Source organism: Calcarisporiella thermophila (genome assembly GCF_041956535.1).
Source record: "Calcarisporiella thermophila strain CBS 279.70 unplaced genomic scaffold VTP21scaffold_3, whole genome shotgun sequence".
In the NCBI taxonomy this organism is placed as follows: Eukaryota; Fungi; Calcarisporiellomycota; class Calcarisporiellomycetes; order Calcarisporiellales; family Calcarisporiellaceae; genus Calcarisporiella; species Calcarisporiella thermophila.
The window spans coordinates 276,437-296,756 of NW_027192193.1; the positions used below are offsets into that span (position 1 = coordinate 276,437).

The 20,320-nt window shown below is 50.6% G+C and overlaps 10 protein-coding genes and 1 non-coding gene across 11 annotated transcripts; 7 read left to right on the forward strand and 4 right to left on the reverse strand.

Moving 5' to 3' along the window:
- The first annotated feature begins 15 nt into the window (after positions 1–15).
- VTP21DRAFT_t20 lies at positions 16–87 on the forward strand. Its single transcript has one exon. It is a non-coding gene; the product is annotated as a tRNA-Trp (tRNA).
- Positions 88–484: 397 nt separating this feature from the next.
- On the forward strand, positions 485–7,656 carry VTP21DRAFT_6994 (uncharacterized protein; the record flags this gene model as incomplete). The annotated part of the gene is made up of 11 exons (XM_069397685.1): positions 485–786; positions 958–4,551; positions 4,621–5,618; positions 5,704–5,818; positions 5,882–6,143; positions 6,222–6,338; positions 6,438–6,498; positions 6,572–6,732; positions 6,791–7,177; positions 7,247–7,312; positions 7,369–7,656. 11 exons carry the CDS (start codon positions 485–487, stop codon positions 7,654–7,656), a joined length of 6,351 nt encoding a protein of 2,116 aa, XP_069255221.1.
- A 782-nt stretch (positions 7,657–8,438) lies between these two features.
- VTP21DRAFT_6995 (uncharacterized protein) lies at positions 8,439–8,759 on the forward strand (the record flags this gene model as incomplete). The annotated part of the gene is made up of 1 exon (XM_069397686.1): positions 8,439–8,759. The coding sequence occupies one exon, from the start codon at positions 8,439–8,441 to the stop codon at positions 8,757–8,759; it is 321 nt and encodes a 106-aa protein (XP_069255222.1).
- Positions 8,760–9,822: 1,063 nt separating this feature from the next.
- On the forward strand, positions 9,823–10,671 carry VTP21DRAFT_6996 (uncharacterized protein; the record flags this gene model as incomplete). The annotated part of the gene is made up of 3 exons (XM_069397687.1): positions 9,823–10,358; positions 10,416–10,500; positions 10,567–10,671. The coding sequence occupies 3 exons, from the start codon at positions 9,823–9,825 to the stop codon at positions 10,669–10,671; spliced, it is 726 nt and encodes a 241-aa protein (XP_069255223.1).
- A 120-nt stretch (positions 10,672–10,791) lies between these two features.
- Positions 10,792–11,089, forward strand: VTP21DRAFT_6997 (uncharacterized protein; the record flags this gene model as incomplete). Its single annotated transcript, XM_069397688.1, has 2 exons — positions 10,792–10,956; positions 11,000–11,089. The coding sequence occupies 2 exons, from the start codon at positions 10,792–10,794 to the stop codon at positions 11,087–11,089; spliced, it is 255 nt and encodes an 84-aa protein (XP_069255224.1).
- An 18-nt stretch (positions 11,090–11,107) lies between these two features.
- On the reverse strand, positions 11,108–12,314 carry VTP21DRAFT_6998 (uncharacterized protein; the record flags this gene model as incomplete). The annotated part of the gene is made up of 2 exons (XM_069397689.1): positions 11,108–11,606; positions 11,689–12,314. 2 exons carry the CDS (start codon positions 12,312–12,314, stop codon positions 11,108–11,110), a joined length of 1,125 nt encoding a protein of 374 aa, XP_069255225.1.
- Positions 12,315–13,414: 1,100 nt separating this feature from the next.
- VTP21DRAFT_6999 (uncharacterized protein) lies at positions 13,415–14,854 on the forward strand (the record flags this gene model as incomplete). Its single annotated transcript, XM_069397690.1, has 3 exons — positions 13,415–13,504; positions 13,567–13,632; positions 13,697–14,854. 3 exons carry the CDS (start codon positions 13,415–13,417, stop codon positions 14,852–14,854), a joined length of 1,314 nt encoding a protein of 437 aa, XP_069255226.1.
- Positions 14,855–15,376: 522 nt separating this feature from the next.
- On the reverse strand, positions 15,377–17,014 carry VTP21DRAFT_7000 (uncharacterized protein; the record flags this gene model as incomplete). Its single annotated transcript, XM_069397694.1, has 1 exon — positions 15,377–17,014. The coding sequence occupies one exon, from the start codon at positions 17,012–17,014 to the stop codon at positions 15,377–15,379; it is 1,638 nt and encodes a 545-aa protein (XP_069255227.1).
- A 488-nt stretch (positions 17,015–17,502) lies between these two features.
- Positions 17,503–17,833, forward strand: VTP21DRAFT_7001 (uncharacterized protein; the record flags this gene model as incomplete). The annotated part of the gene is made up of 2 exons (XM_069397695.1): positions 17,503–17,552; positions 17,638–17,833. 2 exons carry the CDS (start codon positions 17,503–17,505, stop codon positions 17,831–17,833), a joined length of 246 nt encoding a protein of 81 aa, XP_069255228.1.
- Positions 17,834–17,919: 86 nt separating this feature from the next.
- On the reverse strand, positions 17,920–18,443 carry VTP21DRAFT_7002 (uncharacterized protein; the record flags this gene model as incomplete). Its single annotated transcript, XM_069397696.1, has 3 exons — positions 17,920–18,129; positions 18,230–18,363; positions 18,428–18,443. The coding sequence occupies 3 exons, from the start codon at positions 18,441–18,443 to the stop codon at positions 17,920–17,922; spliced, it is 360 nt and encodes a 119-aa protein (XP_069255229.1).
- Positions 18,444–18,585: 142 nt separating this feature from the next.
- VTP21DRAFT_7003 (uncharacterized protein) lies at positions 18,586–20,021 on the reverse strand (the record flags this gene model as incomplete). The annotated part of the gene is made up of 4 exons (XM_069397697.1): positions 18,586–19,185; positions 19,259–19,637; positions 19,745–19,899; positions 19,992–20,021. The coding sequence occupies 4 exons, from the start codon at positions 20,019–20,021 to the stop codon at positions 18,586–18,588; spliced, it is 1,164 nt and encodes a 387-aa protein (XP_069255230.1).
- Between the last annotated feature and the right edge of the window lie 299 nt (positions 20,022–20,320).

Genomic DNA, 20,320 nt, shown 5'->3' on the forward strand with positions numbered 1-20,320 from the left:
ACAATATAGAAATTTGGGGCGTTGGCGCAATGGTAGCGCGTCCGCCTCCAGAGCGGAAGGTTGGGAGTTCGAGTCTCTCACGTCCCATTTTTTCCTACATAATTTGCAATTTTCCAATTCTCTTTGGCGTATTTTTTTATAGTACATGGTCAAAAACTGCAATGTAAAGCTGGCACTTATAGTTTTGGAGGATCTAAATCTTTATATTTAGTTTCGTATAAAGATAGGTATAGACGCGGGATGTTCGAGCTTTGTGCTGATCCTTCTCTGAGATACACACTGGTATCCTAAAAGCAGAGCCATTTGTGACTTTATTTATCTTAGTAATTTAATAATTATGAATCTTTACGCGCGAAAACGCGTTCTCTCATTAACTTGAATTCCAACAAGATCCTTTTTTGCCCATGTTATTACTATAAAGCTAATAGAAAATTCAGATTACGGAAGTAATAAATAATAAATATATATTTTATTTCTCTCTCCCATGGCCAATGGACCTTCCGATCTGGAGTCACTCCTTCGTGGCCTTACTGAGACCACTGGCCGTGATCATCAGCAGTATATAAATCGAGCCCTCGCTTATCTACTCGATTTGCCAGATCGTTGCTGGTGGAGAAATTCAAAGCTTGGTCAGATTGCAAAGGAGCTCTTCTACACGCTTTCTCTTCCTACTCCCCAGAAATCGCTCGCTGTAAAATCCCTTCTTGAAATCTGGGAAGAGCATTTAGGATGCTGCATGTTTTGTGTCAAACCATACTACCGGCTAGAAAATGAGTATATAGAGGGGTATGTATAGTATTTGTTTGTTTTTGATAAAAGTGAACCGATTCGCTGTTTTGATGGTGGGCGACCTTGTTGTTTATGTTGACCCTATATATATATGGTCAAACACATGGTCGGTGGATTGACACTGCTATTTATCGCTACTCACATTTTTCGCACTATTATTTATTATAGTCTCAAGAACAAATTTGAGGAGAGTAGCATTTTGGATTTTCAAAGACACCTAGCGCAATGGAATGCAAGTCGGATACATCGAAACTTAGAGAGCCTCATTAAGTCATTGAATGAATGCGTGCAAATCCATGATTCCCCTGATTTTTCCGATTCGACCGAAAGCTTGTTGGAACGAGTCCGATGTACACTATATGAGTTATTTCTTTACGATAAGTACTTAGGATGCATGGATATAAATGCACTTCTTCCTCAGTTGGTGTACGCACTTCAGCAGAATAATTTTAGGTGCTCGTTACCAACTCCCATCCTCCCAGGTTTGATACTCATACAGGCATATCCCGATTCTAATGTGAGGACGTGGGCCAGACTTATGTTGTCGGCTGATGAAAATATGACCAAGTCAATAACTGGTGAAGACCTCGAGGAGCACGAACGGGAGCGTATAAAGCAGGCGCTGATATCCTTGCTAAGCATAATGGTAGCCCCCACTAGAGACAAAATTATAATGAAGAATGAAAACACCCCATTCAACTTGGAGGTGCTGGATGACGAGATATGGAGCATACTTAACTCAGTTTTTAGAGTTCTTCCAGAGAATGTCACAATAGAGGGTGTAAAAGAGGTTCCAAATTTCCCAACTTTTATACTCCAACGTATGCGCGAAGGGTCAGGGGAGTATCTCGATATTCTTGCAGTGTTCAACCAGTTGCTGCTAAAGCTGCGTGAAACGATGTGGGAGTTATTGCCGAAAGAAAATCCAGTAGAAATTTTCAGAGAAACGCTTTCTAATCCACAGCTTCGCATGTTAATTAATGATGACCAAGACAGCGATGTGACAGAGAATGCTTTTGGGTGGATACACTCACTAATTCTCTCAGTTATTGATACCAATTTGCTGTCTTCTCTTACTCAGCTAGCTGCAGAAACACTACTTGTTCAGATGCAGGAGGAACATTGGCCCCTATGGAGCCGGGCATTCACTCTAGAATTAGCACTTGATATATTGCTCTATTGCCACGAGGAGAAAGCCATCGCCTATCCTATATCCGTTATACGTAAACATTCCAAACTCTTTGTCAATCTTGCATCTAACCAGCCTAGCGATCCCTGGGAATCCGCGCATCATCTTGCCTGCATTCTGATCGAAACTGTGTTTACCCTTGATGCTCGGAAACTCAGCGCTATGTTTGTACGGCTACACAAGGGTTTAGAGTCAGAGAGCGTGGAGAAAGAATTTTGTAGCGAGATGTGGTCAGCCTTAGGAGGACTCACAACACTAATGTCAGGAAACACAAAGGCAGTACTTGCAGCACTCTATTCTTTTTCAAGAATTTCGTTGCTTGATCCCGAGGCTCTCGCTGAGCTAAGGACATCGGAAGCAGGCAGTTTCGTGAGTTCGTCTCTAGTACATATTCGGAATCAAGTGCTTGCAATCCTCCAACACATCTCTGATCAATCGGTTGTGCTCCCGGAACTTCTAAAGGAGGAAAAATTTGTCCGATCCATCGTTCGGTTCCTTGTCTGCTCTGATAAGGAGCTCCGATCAGCTTCCGCCGAACTCCTTAAGCTTGCATTCGAGGTGAAGACAAATGTCGAAAGCTTCCGCATTTTGCTAGTCGAATACCAACTCAATACTGTAAAAGCCATGGTCGATGCCTTGGAGTCGTTTACAAAGCTCTTGACGTGTGGGTCACGTGTCCTCTGTGTGGTAGCTCCATTTTTCAATGCATTCCAAGGGTTGCTAACGGAGCTCTTAGAAGGAACTGGCTGGGCAACTCGCCAGATTGCTAATGAGCTTGAGGTGGCTCGCCTTGCGAGACTTCTGTGGAGAACTGCGTGGTTCTGCTTTGGAAAAATTGCTGATGCGATCCTCAATTGGTCAATGACAAAAGACCCCAAGATCGACCAACTGGTTGCAGCGATGCAGTCAGTTCAAGCTGCTGTGGTGTTGTTCACAAATAACACTCACATACTCATTCAGCTTGCCAGGGCGGATAATGAGGCTCTACCTCCGGTGTATTTGCCTTTAGATAGTACCTCTGAGGCGCTCGACCATTTGCATCGATGGCTGTACGCAAACGACAGGCGTGCATTGGACAATACTGTGCCGTTGATTTGCGTGGTGATAAATATTTTAGCGGATGGAGAAGTCAATATGGGAGACGAGGCATACAAGAATTTGCAGCGCATCTCTACCGATCCGAAGCAATCTGTACTCTCGGATAAGCAAAGGAAAGATTTAGCAATTGCCCTCTCCGCTTACGACCGTAAGCTATCCAAAGAGGAGGCCATTGAAATTATCCCGGTGGACGACTTCGAAGAGTTCGATGATCTGATAGATATCACAGATGATTTGAACAAGTTAATGGATTCTTATGAGACTTCACCTCATACGAGTAATCAGAACTCGGCGTCTGCAACCTCTGCTCCGCTCACTGCACAGCCTCCTCCTCCTCCTAAAGTAGTCCAAGTTAAATTAGATTCTCGAAACTGGAAAAATACTTCATCAACCAAAGCATTATCGTCGGGTTCTATTTCGCAGGCTTGGAAGAATTTAGGCCTAGCAAACTCTCGCCCTGCACCTGTAAGTAGGCCATTCTCATCTTCCGCGAATCGTGGTAGCACCACCGCACCCAAAGGTGGCTCCAAGTTGAACCAAATGCTTCAAGACTTCAAAAAGGATCGACGGCAACTGAACGAAGCAACGCGGTTTATCAAGGCGAAGAAGACGGTTTCTGCTACACCGGTACGCAAATTAATGCCAATCCGAACCGATAGCCGTCGGGTTGCCCATGACCGAGTCAATAATGAATCCGATTCGGAATCAGACAGCTCGGATGACGGAGGCAGCGGCCTGTTGGATCTTGTGAAAGAGAATTCAGCCAAGAACAAAAAGGCAGGCATTCGAAGCTATCGAGAAATGGAGAGCGAAAGGCGGCGTACAGTGATGTTAGAAGATCCTCACTTAAATATAACGCGTTTTGAGCACCGTAATCGGCTCCAGTATCAAGAGGCCATTCGTGCCCGGCTTACTCCAAGCTTGAGCGGATTACACAAGACGGTTTTGTCTTGGGACCTGGGTGCAACTGGCCCACTTCCCCCTAATATCTCTCGCGATAATCTTCGTCAAGTACCCGATAAGTTTTCGGACGTGGACGAGTACGTCGGTGTCTTCGAGCCCTTGCTAATCCTTGAGTGTTGGCAGCAACTGCTTCGTGCCAAAGAAGAGACGAACGCGGTCGATGCTATTGAATGCAAGATTAAAACTCGTTCATCAGTGGACGATTTCACCGATATCACATTCCAGGTGTCAGTCGTGGACTCGAAATCGCTTGGGGAGCATGATCTCCTGTATTTCACCATCCCAGATAATGTCAACATCACGAGTAACGGACTTAAGGGGACTGCGGATTCCAAACGGCGGAAAGGCTTCATGGGCAAGGTGCAGAGTGTAACTACACGACGAGACCGGCACGACCATCAGAATCCCATATCCGGAGAAATCGTAGTGCGAAGTTACTTCGGGCTGAAAGATGCCCACTTTGCAGCCATTTTGATCCCGGGGTCAAGTCTAAATTGTATACGCTTGTTCAGGTAATGTTAAGCTCTTGTGCAAACAATCTACTTGGATATCCATTTTTTTCGATACCAAATGCTATATAGCTTGGTAACTGTACATCGCGAGTATGCTGCTCTTCATGGTCTCGCATATTACGACCTGTGTGAGTGTATTCTTAATCCAACCGGGTCCAAGCGAACTTTTCCGAAGGTGGAAGAGCTCGAGAAATACATGCGAACGTTCAATGTTAATCAGCCACAGGCCGAAGCCATCATCGGTGCTATTCGTCAACCTTCTGGGTTTACCCTGATCCAAGGGCCGCCGGGGACGGGCAAGACGAAAACGACGCTTAGTTTAATTGGGTCATTCCTTTCCAACAGTATTGAGCCTCCTGATGTGTCTTCGATAACTGCTCAGGCACCAGAATTGAAGACGCCGAAGCCACGCAAGCTTCTTGTATGCGCCCCCAGTAACGCGGCTGTGGACGAAATCGTGAAACGTTTGAAGGCTGGCATTCTGGATGCATCGGGAGAAAAAATATTCCCACGAGTGGTGCGCATCGGTGCAATTGACAAAGTCAGCCCTGGGGTGCTCGATCTCACAATTGAGCGCTTGGTAGAGAGTGAGATGAACCCCAGCAATCCCGAGTACAATAAGGCCCAGTCTGAGATGAGCGACGCCAAGGGTCAGACGGAGATGTTGCGGGAAGCCCTTCGCAAGATTGCCAATCAACGAGACGAGCGCATGGTCAAACTCGTGCAGGCACAAAAGGATAACGATCTCATTTTAGAGGCGAGTCTTGAGTCGGAGCTGAAGGCGCTTAACGATAAGAAGCGTCGGATAGTGCAGCGCCTTGATGCAGAGAAGGAGCGATCAGAATCCAAGGCCGCGGCAGTCGATATCTTGCGATCCAAAATCAGGAGCAGGATCCTGGATGAGGCTGACATTATATGCACCACGCTTAGTGGAAGTGGCCACGAACTTCTCACCTCATTTACTGGGGGCTTCGGCACGGTGATAATCGATGAGGCCGCGCAGTCGGTGGAGTTGAGCTCACTAATTCCATTGAAGTATCGATGCAGGAAATGTATCATGGTAGGAGGTATGTGTGCTCGTCCCCCATACACTGCTAGATGAGTTTTTTTTTTTCCGAAGGACTAATAAGAATTCGGTCCTTTTGTGCATAGATCCAAATCAGCTTCCACCCACAGTGCTCTCCCAACTTGCGGCTGAATACAGCTATGAGCAGAGTCTTTTCGTCCGCATTCAGAAAAATTGCCCCGAGTCCGTTTATCTACTAAGGTATGTCTACCTTTGAGCCACCAGTTAAGTCGGAGTGACATCTTGCTAACATGGATAATGTAGCATCCAATACCGTATGCATCCAGATATCAGCTACTTCCCCAGTCGCCTCTTCTACGAGTCGCGTCTCACAGACGGCCCCCACATGAAAGAAATAACTCAGGCCACATGGCATAGCCATGCGCTATTTGGCCCCTATCGTTTTTTTGACGTGCACCGAGGACGGGAGGCACAAGGCGTAAGCCATTCGCTCTACAACACAACTGAGGCTTTAGTGGCAGCCAATTTGCTCCAGATGCTTGCCACTGAGTTCCCAAAGACACCGGTAAAGATGGAGCTTTGCTTACCGCTCTTCTTTGTCCAATAACGTCAGGGATGAACCTGTGTTTTCTCCTTAACATAGCTTGCCAATCGAGTTGGTGTTATTACCCCCTATAAACAGCAACTACGAGAGCTCAAGCGGGTATTTGAATCCAGATTTGGCAAAGGCATCCTGAGTGTAGTCGACTTCAATACAGTCGTATGTATTTTTGCTATTTATTTTTTTCACTCTAATTGTTTCGAGGCGAAGTGTTCTATGGGTTCTACTTTTTCTATTCTTTTTTTTTTCATCCCACAGGATGGCTTCCAAGGACAAGAGAAAGACATTATCATATTTTCCTGCGTCCGTGCCAGCGGTGGTAAGCGAGATCATTTGCATGGATTGCTGCACGATACCCAGATATTGACGTTTTTTTTCACCCCTTTAAATAGAATCAGGGGTTGGCTTCTTGGCCGATGTTCGCCGTATGAACGTTGGCTTAACTCGCGCGCGCTCTTCCATTTTCATCCTTGGGCATGCCAAGTCTTTGCTGAGGAACCGCATGTGGAAAGCGCTGGTCCTCGATGCTGAAAAGAGAAAGTTAATTATATCGGTGTGTAATCGTGGTGGTTAGTCTAGTGGTTCCCAAGCTAAATACACTCCTCCTTTAGTGTGACGTATCCACGTTTGGAAGCAAGTCCAATGACTTTAACAATCTTTTCGAGGTCGACAACTCACCCCCCAAGGCAATCAACTTGCCCCCCGAAGTGATCAGCATCAAGGTGCCGAAGAGCGAAGAGAGCCTTGACGCCCAAGCACCCGTTCGCCACCAAAAAGACGCGGAAAAGTCGCCGTCCCTTGATTTGGATAGTGCGACCGAGGAGAGAGCAATGCAAGTCGATCAGCCCGAAGGAAACATCCCGAAACCTGATACTCCGGAGCCGAAAAAGCGGCCCAATGAGGAAGGAGGAGCGTCTGCTTCTGATAGCGACAGCAAACGTATGAGGACGAAATCTGCTGATAGCACCACCGATAAGCAACAAGGAGCTCGGCCCAAGGTATATTGATGAATACGCTTCTTTTCAGAACTCGTTGCTTACCAATTGCCCATCTGCTTTATTTCCTAGATTCCTCCGCGAATGGCACCCAAGAAAATTGAACCTAACATCTTCATCAATCGGAAACCAAAAAAGGTAAACTCCCCTCCAATCCTGTTTTGCGGCCCGCCTCTAACGAATGTTCTCTCTAGCAAAAAATAGAGCCCCTCCCTGCCACATCGGTGCGCCAACGACTCAACGAAAAGAGGATTGGTCCCTCGCCCGTTCATCCCCCATCCAACCGCCCCCCCAGCATCCAACGGGGTTCCTCGGCCAATTCTTCTGGCCAACCGCATACCCAACCCTCCCATTCCCTTCCGCATCCAAATCATCGATCGAGCTCGACCGGATCACTAAAATCCCGCCGTGGTCCCCCGCCGAAGGCGCGTCAGCAGGAAGTGAATTTGGATGAGATTTTAAAGAGCATGGAGAAAAGATGAACCTCCTATAGACACACTAGCCACTCAGCATTGGCTGAGCCTGCTATCGCGGCTATTTTGTTATTATTGAATATTGTACATTTCTTTCTATGTTCCACTCTCCTGCACCTTTTTGTTTTTCTTCTATACCAATCAATAGAAATTCCCATGCATGGAAATGCTAATCGAATAGCGAGATATGCATCCTAAGACGATAGCCACCGTGACCAATGTGCTCGGAGGTGGGGTGAGAATTTCACTCCCGTCCCTCACCGAAACCCCCATTCAAACTCGAAGAATTTTCCACTAACGTCCCGGCAACTATACAGGCCAAATAGGGTAGGCGGAATTTATTGACAAATTGAGCCGTTTCGTCTAGTCCATATTAGCCCACCACTGCCTCTATATAGGAAAGTGCTTACTCTCACATGCATTGAAATTTCCATTGTGTTCCTAGTCCAATCCATAGCGCTGGGCCGCTATATTTTGGGCCCATAGAAACAAACGCACTTGTTTTCAAGAGCACAACCTCCCTTTTGTTAGTGGTGCTCTGAGATCTTTTCTTGGTCATTCCATCATACACACCACTTTGCACATGAACTGGGGGTGAGATAGGGTGCACCTGACGAAAACTGCAACGCAACGGTCCCCTTCATTATGTAATGGCAGTGCCATTTTACAAAAGATATTTAAAGGCTCCCCTTTTCGCGCATTCTACTGCTAGTCATCATCATTTTATCCGTTGCTCGACGCTCCAAAGATATTTAATTAGGTAATCCTCCCCCACACTGTCCGTAAATGAAATGTTACCATTTGACTTTAATTGCCACTGCTATTGGATAGGTATGAAGCTTGCTACGTCATTGATTGGCCTCACATTTGCGTGGATGTTTGCCACCGCTGCAGCCGAGTGGGAGTGCAATGAAAACAATAGCCTAGGTGATATGAGGGTCAACGCGTGCCGCAGCAACAACTACTTCTGTGTTAATCGATTCTCCAACGTCAACAACAACGGGGTGAAGGCCTTCTGCGTGCGTGCTAGCGACTACGGGGGCCAAGGCCTTCTAGCCAGGTGTCAGTGCTATTCCAACGTTCATTTCGACAGGCCATACCCCAGGAAATAACTTCACCCACACAACGGGTATTGCCAAGTGCTAAGCCTTGAAAACATATTATTGTTTATTGTTCTCATTAATATATTGAAATAAAGTGAGAAGTTAGACTCGCTATGATTGAGAAGCTTGCTGCTAGTTGGCATCGCGTATTTTTTGTTGTGGGGTTAAGGCATTCTTTTGGGAGAGAATACAGCCAAATGTAGTGCGCTAAATAGTTCGTCCGCCTGCTGCTCAGTACTCCCGATAGAAAGAATGCGAGCCAATAGGAAGTTTCATCAAACGATTTGCGTGAGTTAGCGATGCTAAATATGCTCGATATATTAGTCATGACCCTGTACACGTGCACTTGCAAGAATCCAGCTCGTTGTACATGACGGAGAGGGATGTTCGTGGACATTTTTCTGTTGAAGACACCAGGCTGCCACTTCAACTATCCAAACATTTCCCGACAATCTGATTTTTTACATTCTGCGCAAGGCTAAGCGCTATGAGTGGAGGTGGGTGGGAGCGGCTGTCCTGAGAAATGATCTGATTCTTTATATCCCAACCTTGCTAATTGGAACGGGGTGAGATAGATTCCACAACCTATGCATATGCATTGCAGCTGTCAAAAACATGCCTTGATGAACGCACCGCTTTTCGGGCCATCCCTTGGATTTGCTAATTTCCTCGGGTGGCGCAAGAAGTGGTCGCTATCAGCTCATCTATTTATTTTAAGATCCTTGTGTGTTTGGAACTCTATATTAGAGTCCATAGTTGTGCACTGAAATTGCTCTGAATAGAAATAGGTTTACTTAATGCTCACTTGATATATAGATATCATTGGCTATTGTTGGAGTTTTGTCTTTTTTCCTTTTCTCCACTTCGTTTTTTTCCTTTTTCTTTCTACCTTCCTTTTTTTTTTCCTTTTTCCCTCCCTCTCCTTTAACCCCTGCTATATTCCGCTGGTAACGCATTCCTTTTTGTGCTTAATTTCAGTCCAATTCGCACTACCACCCCTCTTTGTATTTGTTTCCACCACCATAGACTAGTGGGTCCATTCTCAAGAAGAGTCTTGGCTAACGAGTAAAGCATGCAAATGCTGCAGAGGAGATCTAGCCATCAGTATTTTCGCCGCCAAAGGAGCGAAGACCAGGCTCCCTTCCAGAGCAAGGCGGATCCCGCCACGCCTAAGAACGACCCCACCACAAAAGAAACGACCCCACCACCCCCAGAGTCTACTCCGGAGAAGTCCAAGCAGACTACACAGTCCACCCCGCCAGAGCCTTCGGGTCCCAATAAATCCGATAAATCTACACCGAGTCCGGGCAAGAACACACAGTCGGCGCCTGCACCACCTCCTACCCTCACCATGACCAAAACTACCGTGATAGGCGAAACACCGTTGAAGACACCTTCGCAGCCATCGTCGAAGAATTCATCCTCTTTAAAACCACCGGTGAACCCCTCTCTTTTGCCGCCTTCCTCCCATAACCCGTTTTCCACATTCGTGCCCTCCACATCCGCCTCGAACTCGCTCGACGCCCCACTCGCGTCCACCTCGGCTAGCTTAGTGAAGCACGATGGGCAGAATGGAGAGCAGAAAGCAGACGATGGGGGCACAGTGCAGTAAGTTCCAGCGCTAACCTTAAGCTAAAGCCTAGGTTCTCATCTGATGCCCATTAGGTTTATGACGATTGGAATTGCCGTTGGGTGTGCCGTATTAGCAGCGGGCATTGGTATTTATATTTTCAGGAAATGGAAGCTCTCTGTAAGTTATTCGTTCAGCTCTTCTTGCATTTGTTTGCTAACTGGGATGGCGATGACGATCCAATAGCCCTCGAGGAGCTTCAAGGATAAGTTTTTGCCTGAAGATTCATACCATTTCGAGGGTACACGGGAGAAAGATCCTAGCTACCTCCGGAATCTGAAAGAGCCATAGAGATGGATGGATCTCGGGCTGGATATTTGTATTATTATCATGATACCGTCAAGATGACCACTTCTAGTAACATAGCGTAATCGTAATAAAGTGTACCATTCTTTCATCTCCACTCGCATCATGTGCGAAATTCATCATTGGGGCATCTCGATTTGGCGAGGCCTATCCATCCATCTCAAAGCCTCCGCTTTAGATATGTTCTGGAAATGGATCGTGTTAAATAAAACAATAGATAGAGGTTTAAATTATTGTTTCAGTACAAGTAGAATATCAAATGACAATGATGTGAGTGAATAAAAGAGATAAAGTAATGGGCTTCTAAGACTAGGAAAATGTGCAAGATGTACCAACGTCTCCATGGGTAGGGGCAAAAGATAACTCCGTTGCACTCTTTCGTTTATTATTTTCTTATAAATAACGAGGGGAGGGGAGGGAATTAGAGCAGGAGGGAGGCGACGAAACCAGCGAAGCCAAGGAATCCGAATCCAAGAACCTTGGATGCGTCCGAAGTCTTGGCGGGGCCGGCCGATTGAGCGGCGGCGGGGGCGGACGACTTGGAGGAAGCCTGCTGGGTGTTAGCCTGGGGGACTACCTGCTGGGGAACCACCGACTGGGAAACAACGGGGGCGGCGGAGGAGGAGGAGGCGGGGACCACAACAGAAGAGGAGGCAGGGAGGGAGGAGGCAGCGCTGGAGGCAGGGCCGTCACGGTAGGCGGAGGCCTCGCCAATGCACTGGCTGGCAAGAATGGGCTTGTAGCCAGCCTTGACCAGCTTGGGGATGTTGGAGATGGCGATATCGACAGTCTCCTTGGCGTGATCGTGCTCAAGGGAGAGAACGCCGGTCTGGCGGGTGGCGAACTCGCCGATGGGCTTGGCGAAGTTGGCAATCACCTGAGGGATGGTGATTTCCTTGCTGCGGATCTTCCAGTCGTTGCTAGAGTAGAGAGGAGGGGGGTGGGGGAGGAGAGGTCAGAGGATGCGGGGGGAGGGAGGCCGGCCTTATTGCATGTACTTACGTGTCCACGTCCCACTGGAAGATCTTGTAGCCGAGCTGGGCGGCAATGTCGCGCACACGGTCGTCCATGTCACCCTGAGGCGGGCGGATGTACTTGATGCGCTTGCCGACGGCCTGGAAGATGGCCTCCTCGGTCCACTTGAGCTCGGAGATGATCTGCTCGTTGGTGAGGGTGGTGAGCGGGGTATGCGACCAGGTGTGACCAGCGAGCTCGTGGCCCTCGGCGTAGGCGCGCTTGACGAGGTCGGGGAACTTGCGGACCTGGGAGCCCATGAGGAAGAAGGTCACCTTGAGGTTGTTCTGCTTGAGGAAGTCAAGGAGGGCGGGGGTGAACTCGGTGGGTCCGTCGTCGAAGGTCAGGGCCCACTGGCCCTTAGGGCAGGTGGCGACGTCGGTCTTGTTGGTGCGGAGGCAGGTGGTGCAGGTCCAGTGGCAGAAGGGGTCGGCACCGCCCTCGGCGCATTTAGCGCCGACGGGGGCCTTGGCCACCTTGGAGGCGTCGACCAGGGAGAGCCACTCGGGGGCGGCGGGGGGGGTGGTATCGATGGTGGGCAGAGTCAGGGGCTGCTGGGCCACGGCGACGGCGGCCATGGAGGCGGCGACAACGAAGAGCGTCTTGGAGACCATATTAGCGGAACGATAGGAAGGGGGTATTAAGGAGGAGGTATTCTATTCGGAAGGGAAAACAAACAAGAAGAGGGGGGGAGGAGAGGAGCCGCTGGCCGGCCGTGAATTTTTATAGCAAAGCCTAAAACTCTCCATGGCCGATACACAAGTGATTAGGGGGCCTCCACTCTCTCCTCCCGCCTTGCCAAATTCATCCTCCTTTCACGCGGTGTCTCCACCCATTGGTCGCTGTGTAATCCGGTGGATATCTGTTTGGGGGAAACTCCGGCCAAAAAGGATCCTAAGTGTCTGTGTGTCACTTATCTTAATTGAGAGACCAATTGTGCTTGTGGACTCCCGTTTCCCTAGTAGCGTATAGTCATCGCCCGTCGAACATTGTAGAAGAGGAGCCCGTTTAAAAATAATATCGGCTGGCACGAGAAGGGCTTAGCCTGGTGTGCTGAACACTCGCGTGTGCTAATATTAGCAAAAGCGACGGGGGACAAGGTTTGAGGACGATCTGGATTGGGATGGGCGGGCGGGGGGCCTTGCTCGATTGTAACGATAATAATGTTTGAGATGGCGAAAGCGTAAGCTTTCTTTTGTTCTATTCTTCTTCGACCCAGGAATTTTCCTACGAGCTTGTCAGCGTAACATAGCAAGCTGCTATTTATAACCTCTGGAGATGGCGGGTCATCCCCGCCTTCCCCATCAAGATTTGTGCTCCATGCATTGGCATTTCTCGAGACATTTCGCAAACCAAACAGATGCCATCGGCATCCCATCTCCATCTGTCACATTCTCTCTCCGCTTTATTGTATAAACATCAACCCTCATTCTTGAGGGGAAAACATAGTAAGCCTGGGGTTCACTCAAACATGACCCACTCCAATGCCTTGTACAAATGTTTAAAAGCACACACTTTGTCCAGAGATTGTCCCAGGACTTGCTCCAATGTCGGTTGGATTGGCCGCACAGCAGACCGCTAGTGTCTGTTCCAATCTTAACCTAACCTAGTCGTGAATTTCATTCATGTGAAATAGGCGCGGCAAAAAGTTAGGGAATATTCCTTCCCCCCCCCCCCTCATTGCCTTGCCATTTTCCCAGTTGCTCTCTACATAATGTCAAACCTCTCGCGTACACTCCCTGGCTTTATCCAGATATCGCCTCGCATGGAGCAGCTGCTGGCGAAGCTAGAGGATTTTGTCACGGTGGGTGGGAATGGATGGGCTGACGAAGCATCGATTAATGGTAAACGTGTCTTTCCCTTTAGAATGACTGTATCCCCGCCGAAAAGCTCGCACGATCCCAGCTGGGCACCGGAGAAAACCGCTGGAAAGTAAGTATACCTTTTGATTTGTTGGCATTCCGCGGATGTTTCTCACTCAGAGCCATCCCACCAGATCGTCCCGCCCGTATTACACCAGCTGAAAGAAAAGGCAAAATCGCTCGGCCTATGGAACCTCTTCCTCCCTCAAGACATTCCCGGCAGCCCCGGCCTCAGCAATGTGGAGTATGCACTTTGTGCCGAGATTATGGGGCGCTCCGTGCTGCTTGCCCCCGAGGCCTGCAATTGCTCCGCCCCCGACACCGGCAACATGGAGCTGCTGGCCCGGTGTGGAAACGAGGAGCAGAAGCGCCGCTGGCTCGAGCCGCTTCTCCGTGGAGAGATTCGCAGCGCCTTTGCCATGACCGAGAAGAACGTGGCAAGCTCCGATGCCACCAACGTGCAGACCAGGATTGAGAGGCAGGGGAACGAGTATGTGATCAACGGCCACAAGTGGTGGATTTCCGGCGCAGGGAACCCGGAGTGCAAGGTGTTCTTGGTCATGGGGAAGACGGATCCCAGCGCCGCGAGGCACAAGCAGCAGAGCGTGGTCATTGTGCCGGCGGGGACGCCCGGGCTGACCATTGTGCGCCCGATGGAGGTGTTCGGGTACGACGATGCGCCCGAGGGCCACTGCGAGGTGACGTTTGAGAATGTGCGGGTGCCCGTGGAGAACGTGCTCCTGGGCGAGGGGCGCGGCTTCGAGCTGGCGCAGACTCGGCTGGGCCCGGGGAGATTGCACCATTGCATGCGGGCGATCGGCGTCGCCGAGCGGGCGCTGGAGCTGATGCTGCTGCGGGTGACGGACGAGAGCCGGAAGACGTTTGGCAAGCTGCTCGTCCAGCACGGGACGGTGTTGAGCTGGGTGGCCCAGTCCCGGATGGACATCGACCAGGCGAGGCTGCTCGTCCTCAACGCGGCCGCCATGGTGGATCGCGATGGGGCGAAGGCGGCTCGCAAGGCGATCAGTGTGGCGAAAATCGTGGTGCCGAACGCGGTGCTTCGCGTCCTCGACCGAGCCATCCAGGCGTTTGGCGCGGGCGGCGTTAGCCAGGATTTCCCGCTCGCCCAAGCCTACGCGATGACGCGGACGTTGCGCATTGCGGATGGCCCCGACGAGGTGCATCAGCTCGTGGTGGGAGGCATGGAGCTCCGACGGGTCCCGGAGCTCCGCTCCGCCGATGAGCAGCGAAAGGCTCGAGAGCAGGAGATCTTTGCCAAGGCCAAGCTTTGAGCTGAGCATTGTACTAGTCATGGTTTTGCCTTAATATTTCATTTCGTCTCATCCCTTCCCTCTTCTCCCTCTTTTCCGTCCTCTCCGCCTTCTTCTCTCTTCTATGTAGGTTTGTTATACCAAGAATCGCCTCGCCTCTATTTAGTAGTGGTCATTATTATTATTATTAAAAAAAAAACGAATGAAACGCGATAATAAAAGAAAAGAAGCAAAAGAGACGAGAGAAAAAAAAAATGTACACAATTAAACATTATCAAGTGAATACTCCAGTTGCAGTATCCCCAAGATAAAAGAAAAAAATATCGATATACGAGATTAAAAAAAAAAATCAAACCGCATTTCAAAACGTGCTCATATTCGAAAAAAAAAAAATCCTAACCGAATGGAGAGAAAGGAATTTGGAAAGAGAAGAGTCATCAGAGAAGCCATCAAGAGACCCCCGTGGGTGCAAGAATCAACATAAAAGGTGCAACCCACAGGCCAAAACCTTCAAACACAAAGGACCAACAAGTGATATCGTCATTAAAACCGGGTATGCTCGCTCGAGCGGAATTTTGAAAACAGGGAGTTCGCCGCGTGGACCAGCGAGAGGGAAGCGTTTGCCTCGAGAAAGATAACCAAGCTTCCCGTCACGACCCCCACCACCGCCAGGAACATGGCCACCGCACCCATGGTCTCGTAGACCATTCCGCCCACCAAGCTTCCCAGTCCCGTGCCGATTCCCAAATACACCGCGGCAAAGAGCCCCTGGGAAGTCGCGCTCAGATGGGGGGGTGCGAATTCATCCGCGCGCTGCACTCCGGCCGCCCACAGCCCTGAAAATGCGACCCCATTAAGCAATTGCAGGGAGAGGGCCACCGTCGATCCAAACGGTCCGGGGGGCAGGATCGTATAGGCCAACGCGCGCACAATAGTCACCACGTGAGCGAGCAGGATGAGGAAGGAGCCGCCAAAATTCGAGAGCAGCTGCTTCGAGTAGAAAAAGAAGAGAAGCTCCGTCAATGCCGACATCGGGCCCGTCCAACCGAGCTGCGTGCCCGTGGCATGGAGCGAGTGGCGCATAAACAGGAACAGGAAGCTGTTGATCATGCTGAGAGCCATGGCCATGAGGAGCATGTTGGAGAGGAACAGGATCATCCGGGTGTCGTTCACGAGGTCCCACACCGTTTCCGGGCACGCCGCCGGGATCTCGTAGGGCTCGGCCTGGACGCTGAGGAGGGTGGACTTGGGCAGCGGAGGGGGCGCGGGGATCTCCACGGAAATGTCGTCGTCCTTGAACGACGCATTGCAAGTGGTGTAGAGGGTGGTGGAGGAGTTGGTGGCCGATAATGAGCACACCTCGTCCTGCTCGTCATGGCACACGACGATTTCCCCCATCCCTTCGTCCTGCTGCTCCTCCTCCACCATCACGGGGATCGAGTGGTAGTAGCCAGTGCGCCTCCCCGCCATCCGCGCCAAGTAATCGATGGTGCTCTTCACCGAGCTGGAGCTATAGTTGTGCAGACGGTGGTGCAGCGGGGAGCTCACCAGGAGCGGCTGCTTCTCCTCCAGCATTTCCGCCGCGGGCGCGGGGGCAAACCGAGTAACGCAGCAGAGCCCGACGTAGGCGGCAAGGGCATGGAGCATGGCATAGAACACGACATTGATGTCGCCCGTCTTCTCGATGAGCACGCCGATGTAGAGCTGGGTCAGGCCGCACGACACAGAACCCCAGAGGCGCTGCCGCCCGTAGAGCTCCTTGTCCACGTCGAGGATTTTGAGCACCCCCGAGTCGGTCAAGGACTGCAGGGGAATCCCAAAAAAGGACCACCCGATGTTGGCCAGCGTCACCAAGGCGACGGTATACAGCAAGCGCTCACCGCCCTGCCACCCAAACAGATTCTGAGCCATGGGCACGAGCGAGAGCAAGAAGATCGACAGGGCCGCGAGGAGAGCAATCATGGCCATAAGGGAGCGATGGCCGCCCGTTCGGTCCGCAAGCGATGTCCACACGGGGCAGGCGAGCGCGGAAACAAAGGGCGCAATCGCGAAGACCACGCCGACCATGTACGAGGGCAGGCCAAGGGTTTCTTTGTAAAATATAGCAAGGTATACGGTGCTACCCATGGCCGCAAACAGCGCCGAGTAGATGAGCTTGGGCAACAGGTACATATTGATCATGAAAATGGGCTGGATCACCAGAACAGATGATAGAATATGAATCTAGAGAATCAAGCGTATACGATGGAGCGGCAGAGCTCGGTGGTTATCACTTGTGGTATCACACGGTCTTGGGGGGGGTCTCTTGAAATGCTTGCTCCTCCTCCTCTTCACTCGATGGACACTACGGTTGTTTGGTCTGGGCAAGAAAGGCACACGCGCACCTCAAAGAAAGGCTTGCGGAGAATGCAGCAGGCAGAATCACGAGGGGGTGAAGGAGATGGGGCGCGGGCGGAGGAGCGGGCGCGGGAGAGGGGGAGAGGAGGGAGCCTGCGGGCCAGGGCCGCTCCTTTAATTTATACTGGGAAGGGGAAATTTTATCTTGGACGGAGTAGGAATTCGATAACGCAAAACGCGCACCGTTCCTAATTCCGGCATAACGCGTCGGCTTGGGAGATCCTGTCTCGAACGGTCCAAAATCACCGCATCCAACGCTTTTCATTTCCTGCATGGACTCTGAAAAGCGAGGGATTTTTGGGCGATTTGGCCGGCCGCACACGTGTGCGTGGCAAATGGCATCCCATGGCCACCCGCTTCATAAATGTTTACGCGGGCTGAATTGGCGTGCTTCTAAAAATACGCAGGGGCCCTGGCGTGGGCCCTCTGGGGGCGTGCCGGGTCGCGGATCGAGGAGCAAGCATGGGCCGCAGTAGCAGACGAAGCGCGCATGCCATCCTCCCCGCCGGATATCTTATCGCCCTCTGCCTTGGCCGGCTCCTGGCCTTCATGCGCATTTTAGCTTTGCGGCCGACCGCCAGGATTTGGCCACCCGGCGCCTGAGTGGTGCCTGCGGGCCTTGCATCTAACCGGATATTGCTGGACTGGGCCTATTTTCCTGCCCCAATCCAGCTCATGCCGCCCTGCATTCATGCACTGCGCCCAGGATGCCAACCGGTAGGGCCCTCCTCAGACTGGTCCAGAACAGAGGCCATTAGAGCTTGCATCGATTCATGTGCGGGAGATCGCATGCCTGAATTGACTTGTCTTGAACGGGCCTTCAATTGCTTGCAGCCAAAGCCCCCGTAGCGCTGCAAGATAATCACAACACCACCAGCGATGGATGGCAACAGCGGCCCCTGAATGGGAGTGTCGTGTCAATAAAGCCTAAGCTTTAGGGTTTATTATGGTAAGACTTCACAAGCTATTAGCTCAGTCTTAGCCCAAGCATTCACGTACCTGTGTAATATAGCCCAGCTTGAGACCACATGGGCAGGAAAGCACCCAGACCAAAATGATGCACGAGATATCATGGGGGAAGGATGAAAAGGATCCTTTTCCCTCCTCATAATATTTTGCAGTGACATACAACCCTGGGCAAGATAGTCACAAGAGCGTGCGCAACTAGACTCGTCACCCTCTCTCCCTCAATCCTGCCATGAAAGACGTCCATGATATAAATTTTGTTTATTTTAAAGGACCTCACGAGGATATATTAATTCGATACAATAATAATGAAAATCAAGAATTTCAGGCAAAATGTATAAACGGAAATTTACAGTCCCAATAAAAAAATAAAGGAAATGAACATAGTCTCAGGTCGCCCCATCAGTGGAGCCAGAAGCCTGGTCGCTTCTGGTGGGATGGGCTCGCACCGTCTTTAGGCTTAGTCGCTCCTTACTCATCTTTGGCGTAAGAACGCCTTTTAGTTGACCCTCGCCCCCACGCTCACCACCCTCTCCCCCATCTTCACCCGCCTCGCGCTCGCCCCCCGCCCGGATTGGTTGCCTGGTTGCCGCGCCCATGTCCCCTATGGCAAGACCCTCCACCATCCTCCTCGCATCCTCCTCCGGCCCATCCGCGTTCTCGCCGTTCACCGAAGAACCCCTCTGCACTCGCAGCAGGGCCAGCTCATTCTCGACGGCTTCGCTTCGCCTTACGTGCCCTTCCAACACCTCCCTCATCCTTTCGTGCTCCGTCCGCCAGTGCTCTTCCCTCTCGTGGAGCAGTCGCTCCAGCTGCTGGACCTGGCCTCGGAGCTCTGCCGTCTCGTGATCGTGGCTGACGATATTGTCCTGCATTTGCTGCCTAAGCTGCTCGATGTGCACTCGGTGGCCGTCGAGGAGGCGGATGTTGTTGTTGAGCTCCTTGGTGTGCGCAATAAGCTTTCGGTTCAATTTCTCGATATGTTCATTCTGGGCGGGAGTATCAACATGAGTCGTAACCTCTTCTTCGGTCCCCAACTGAAGATGCATTTCAACCACTCACCTTTTCTTTTAGCTTGCCCAGCAATTCTCCATTTTGGCGCTGTGCCTCGCCCAGTTTGCGTTGGGTATCGGCTAAATTCCTCTCTAAATTCGAGCATTGCGATGTCAATGCGGACACCAAATTGGTTCCCTCCTCTAACAGCATCTCGTTGGATCGATATCGCTCCGCAATGTCCGCATACTGGGCCAACTTGGTCTCGAGTACAGCAATGGTTTGCTGTTGAGCGTGGACAATATCCTCGACCGATGCGGGGACACCCTGGGCAATGCCAAGCAAAGGCTCAGGGGGATGGATGGGGTCGGCGTATCGCGCGGAGGGCGAGAAGGAAAGATGATCTATCGACGATCGGGGGGAGGTGTTGCGATGGATGAAGTTGGATCTAAATAGAGTGGAACCAGCCGAATAGTAAGCATTCCCCTGGCCTTTGGAGGAAGGGGGAAGGATTTGGGGGGCTGAAAAACAAATGCTGAGAAGAATGGCACCTACAAATAATCATCGGAGGATGCGTCTTGGCCGGTTAAACGCGGAGATGTATGCGAAGATTCCGACGCGATGCTCGATGGGTTGCTGGGTGCACGAGGGCGTAGCTGGATGCCATTCTGGAAAGATTCGGTGTCGCTTGATCGCTTTCTATACGCTTTCTAGATTGGAAATGGGCAAGAGAAAGCGGTATCAGTAACATGTCGATGCCATGGATCGATCGAAGGGGTGGGGAGGAGGCGGGACGGCTTACTTTTCTTCTGGCAGCCCCCGAGGCATCCATGCTAGAGTCAAGGAATAAATTAAAATGCAGAATAAGCGTGGATAGAAAAGCGAGTAGGGGCAGGGTCTAGCGTGAATATGAATTGAGTGCGGAGAACTATCCGCCACTCGATTGGAACACGGGACTCATCGACGTTTATGGGTGACGTATTGTAACGAAAACAAATAGCTTTGGTAAGTATTGCAAATCCTGGCGGAGCTTAAACTTTTTATATTGTGCTAAAAATGAATTTGGTAACATTTGGATTCTTCCGAAATAAGGGGGAGAGGGAGGAGGGGGAGGAGGGGGAGGAGGGGAGG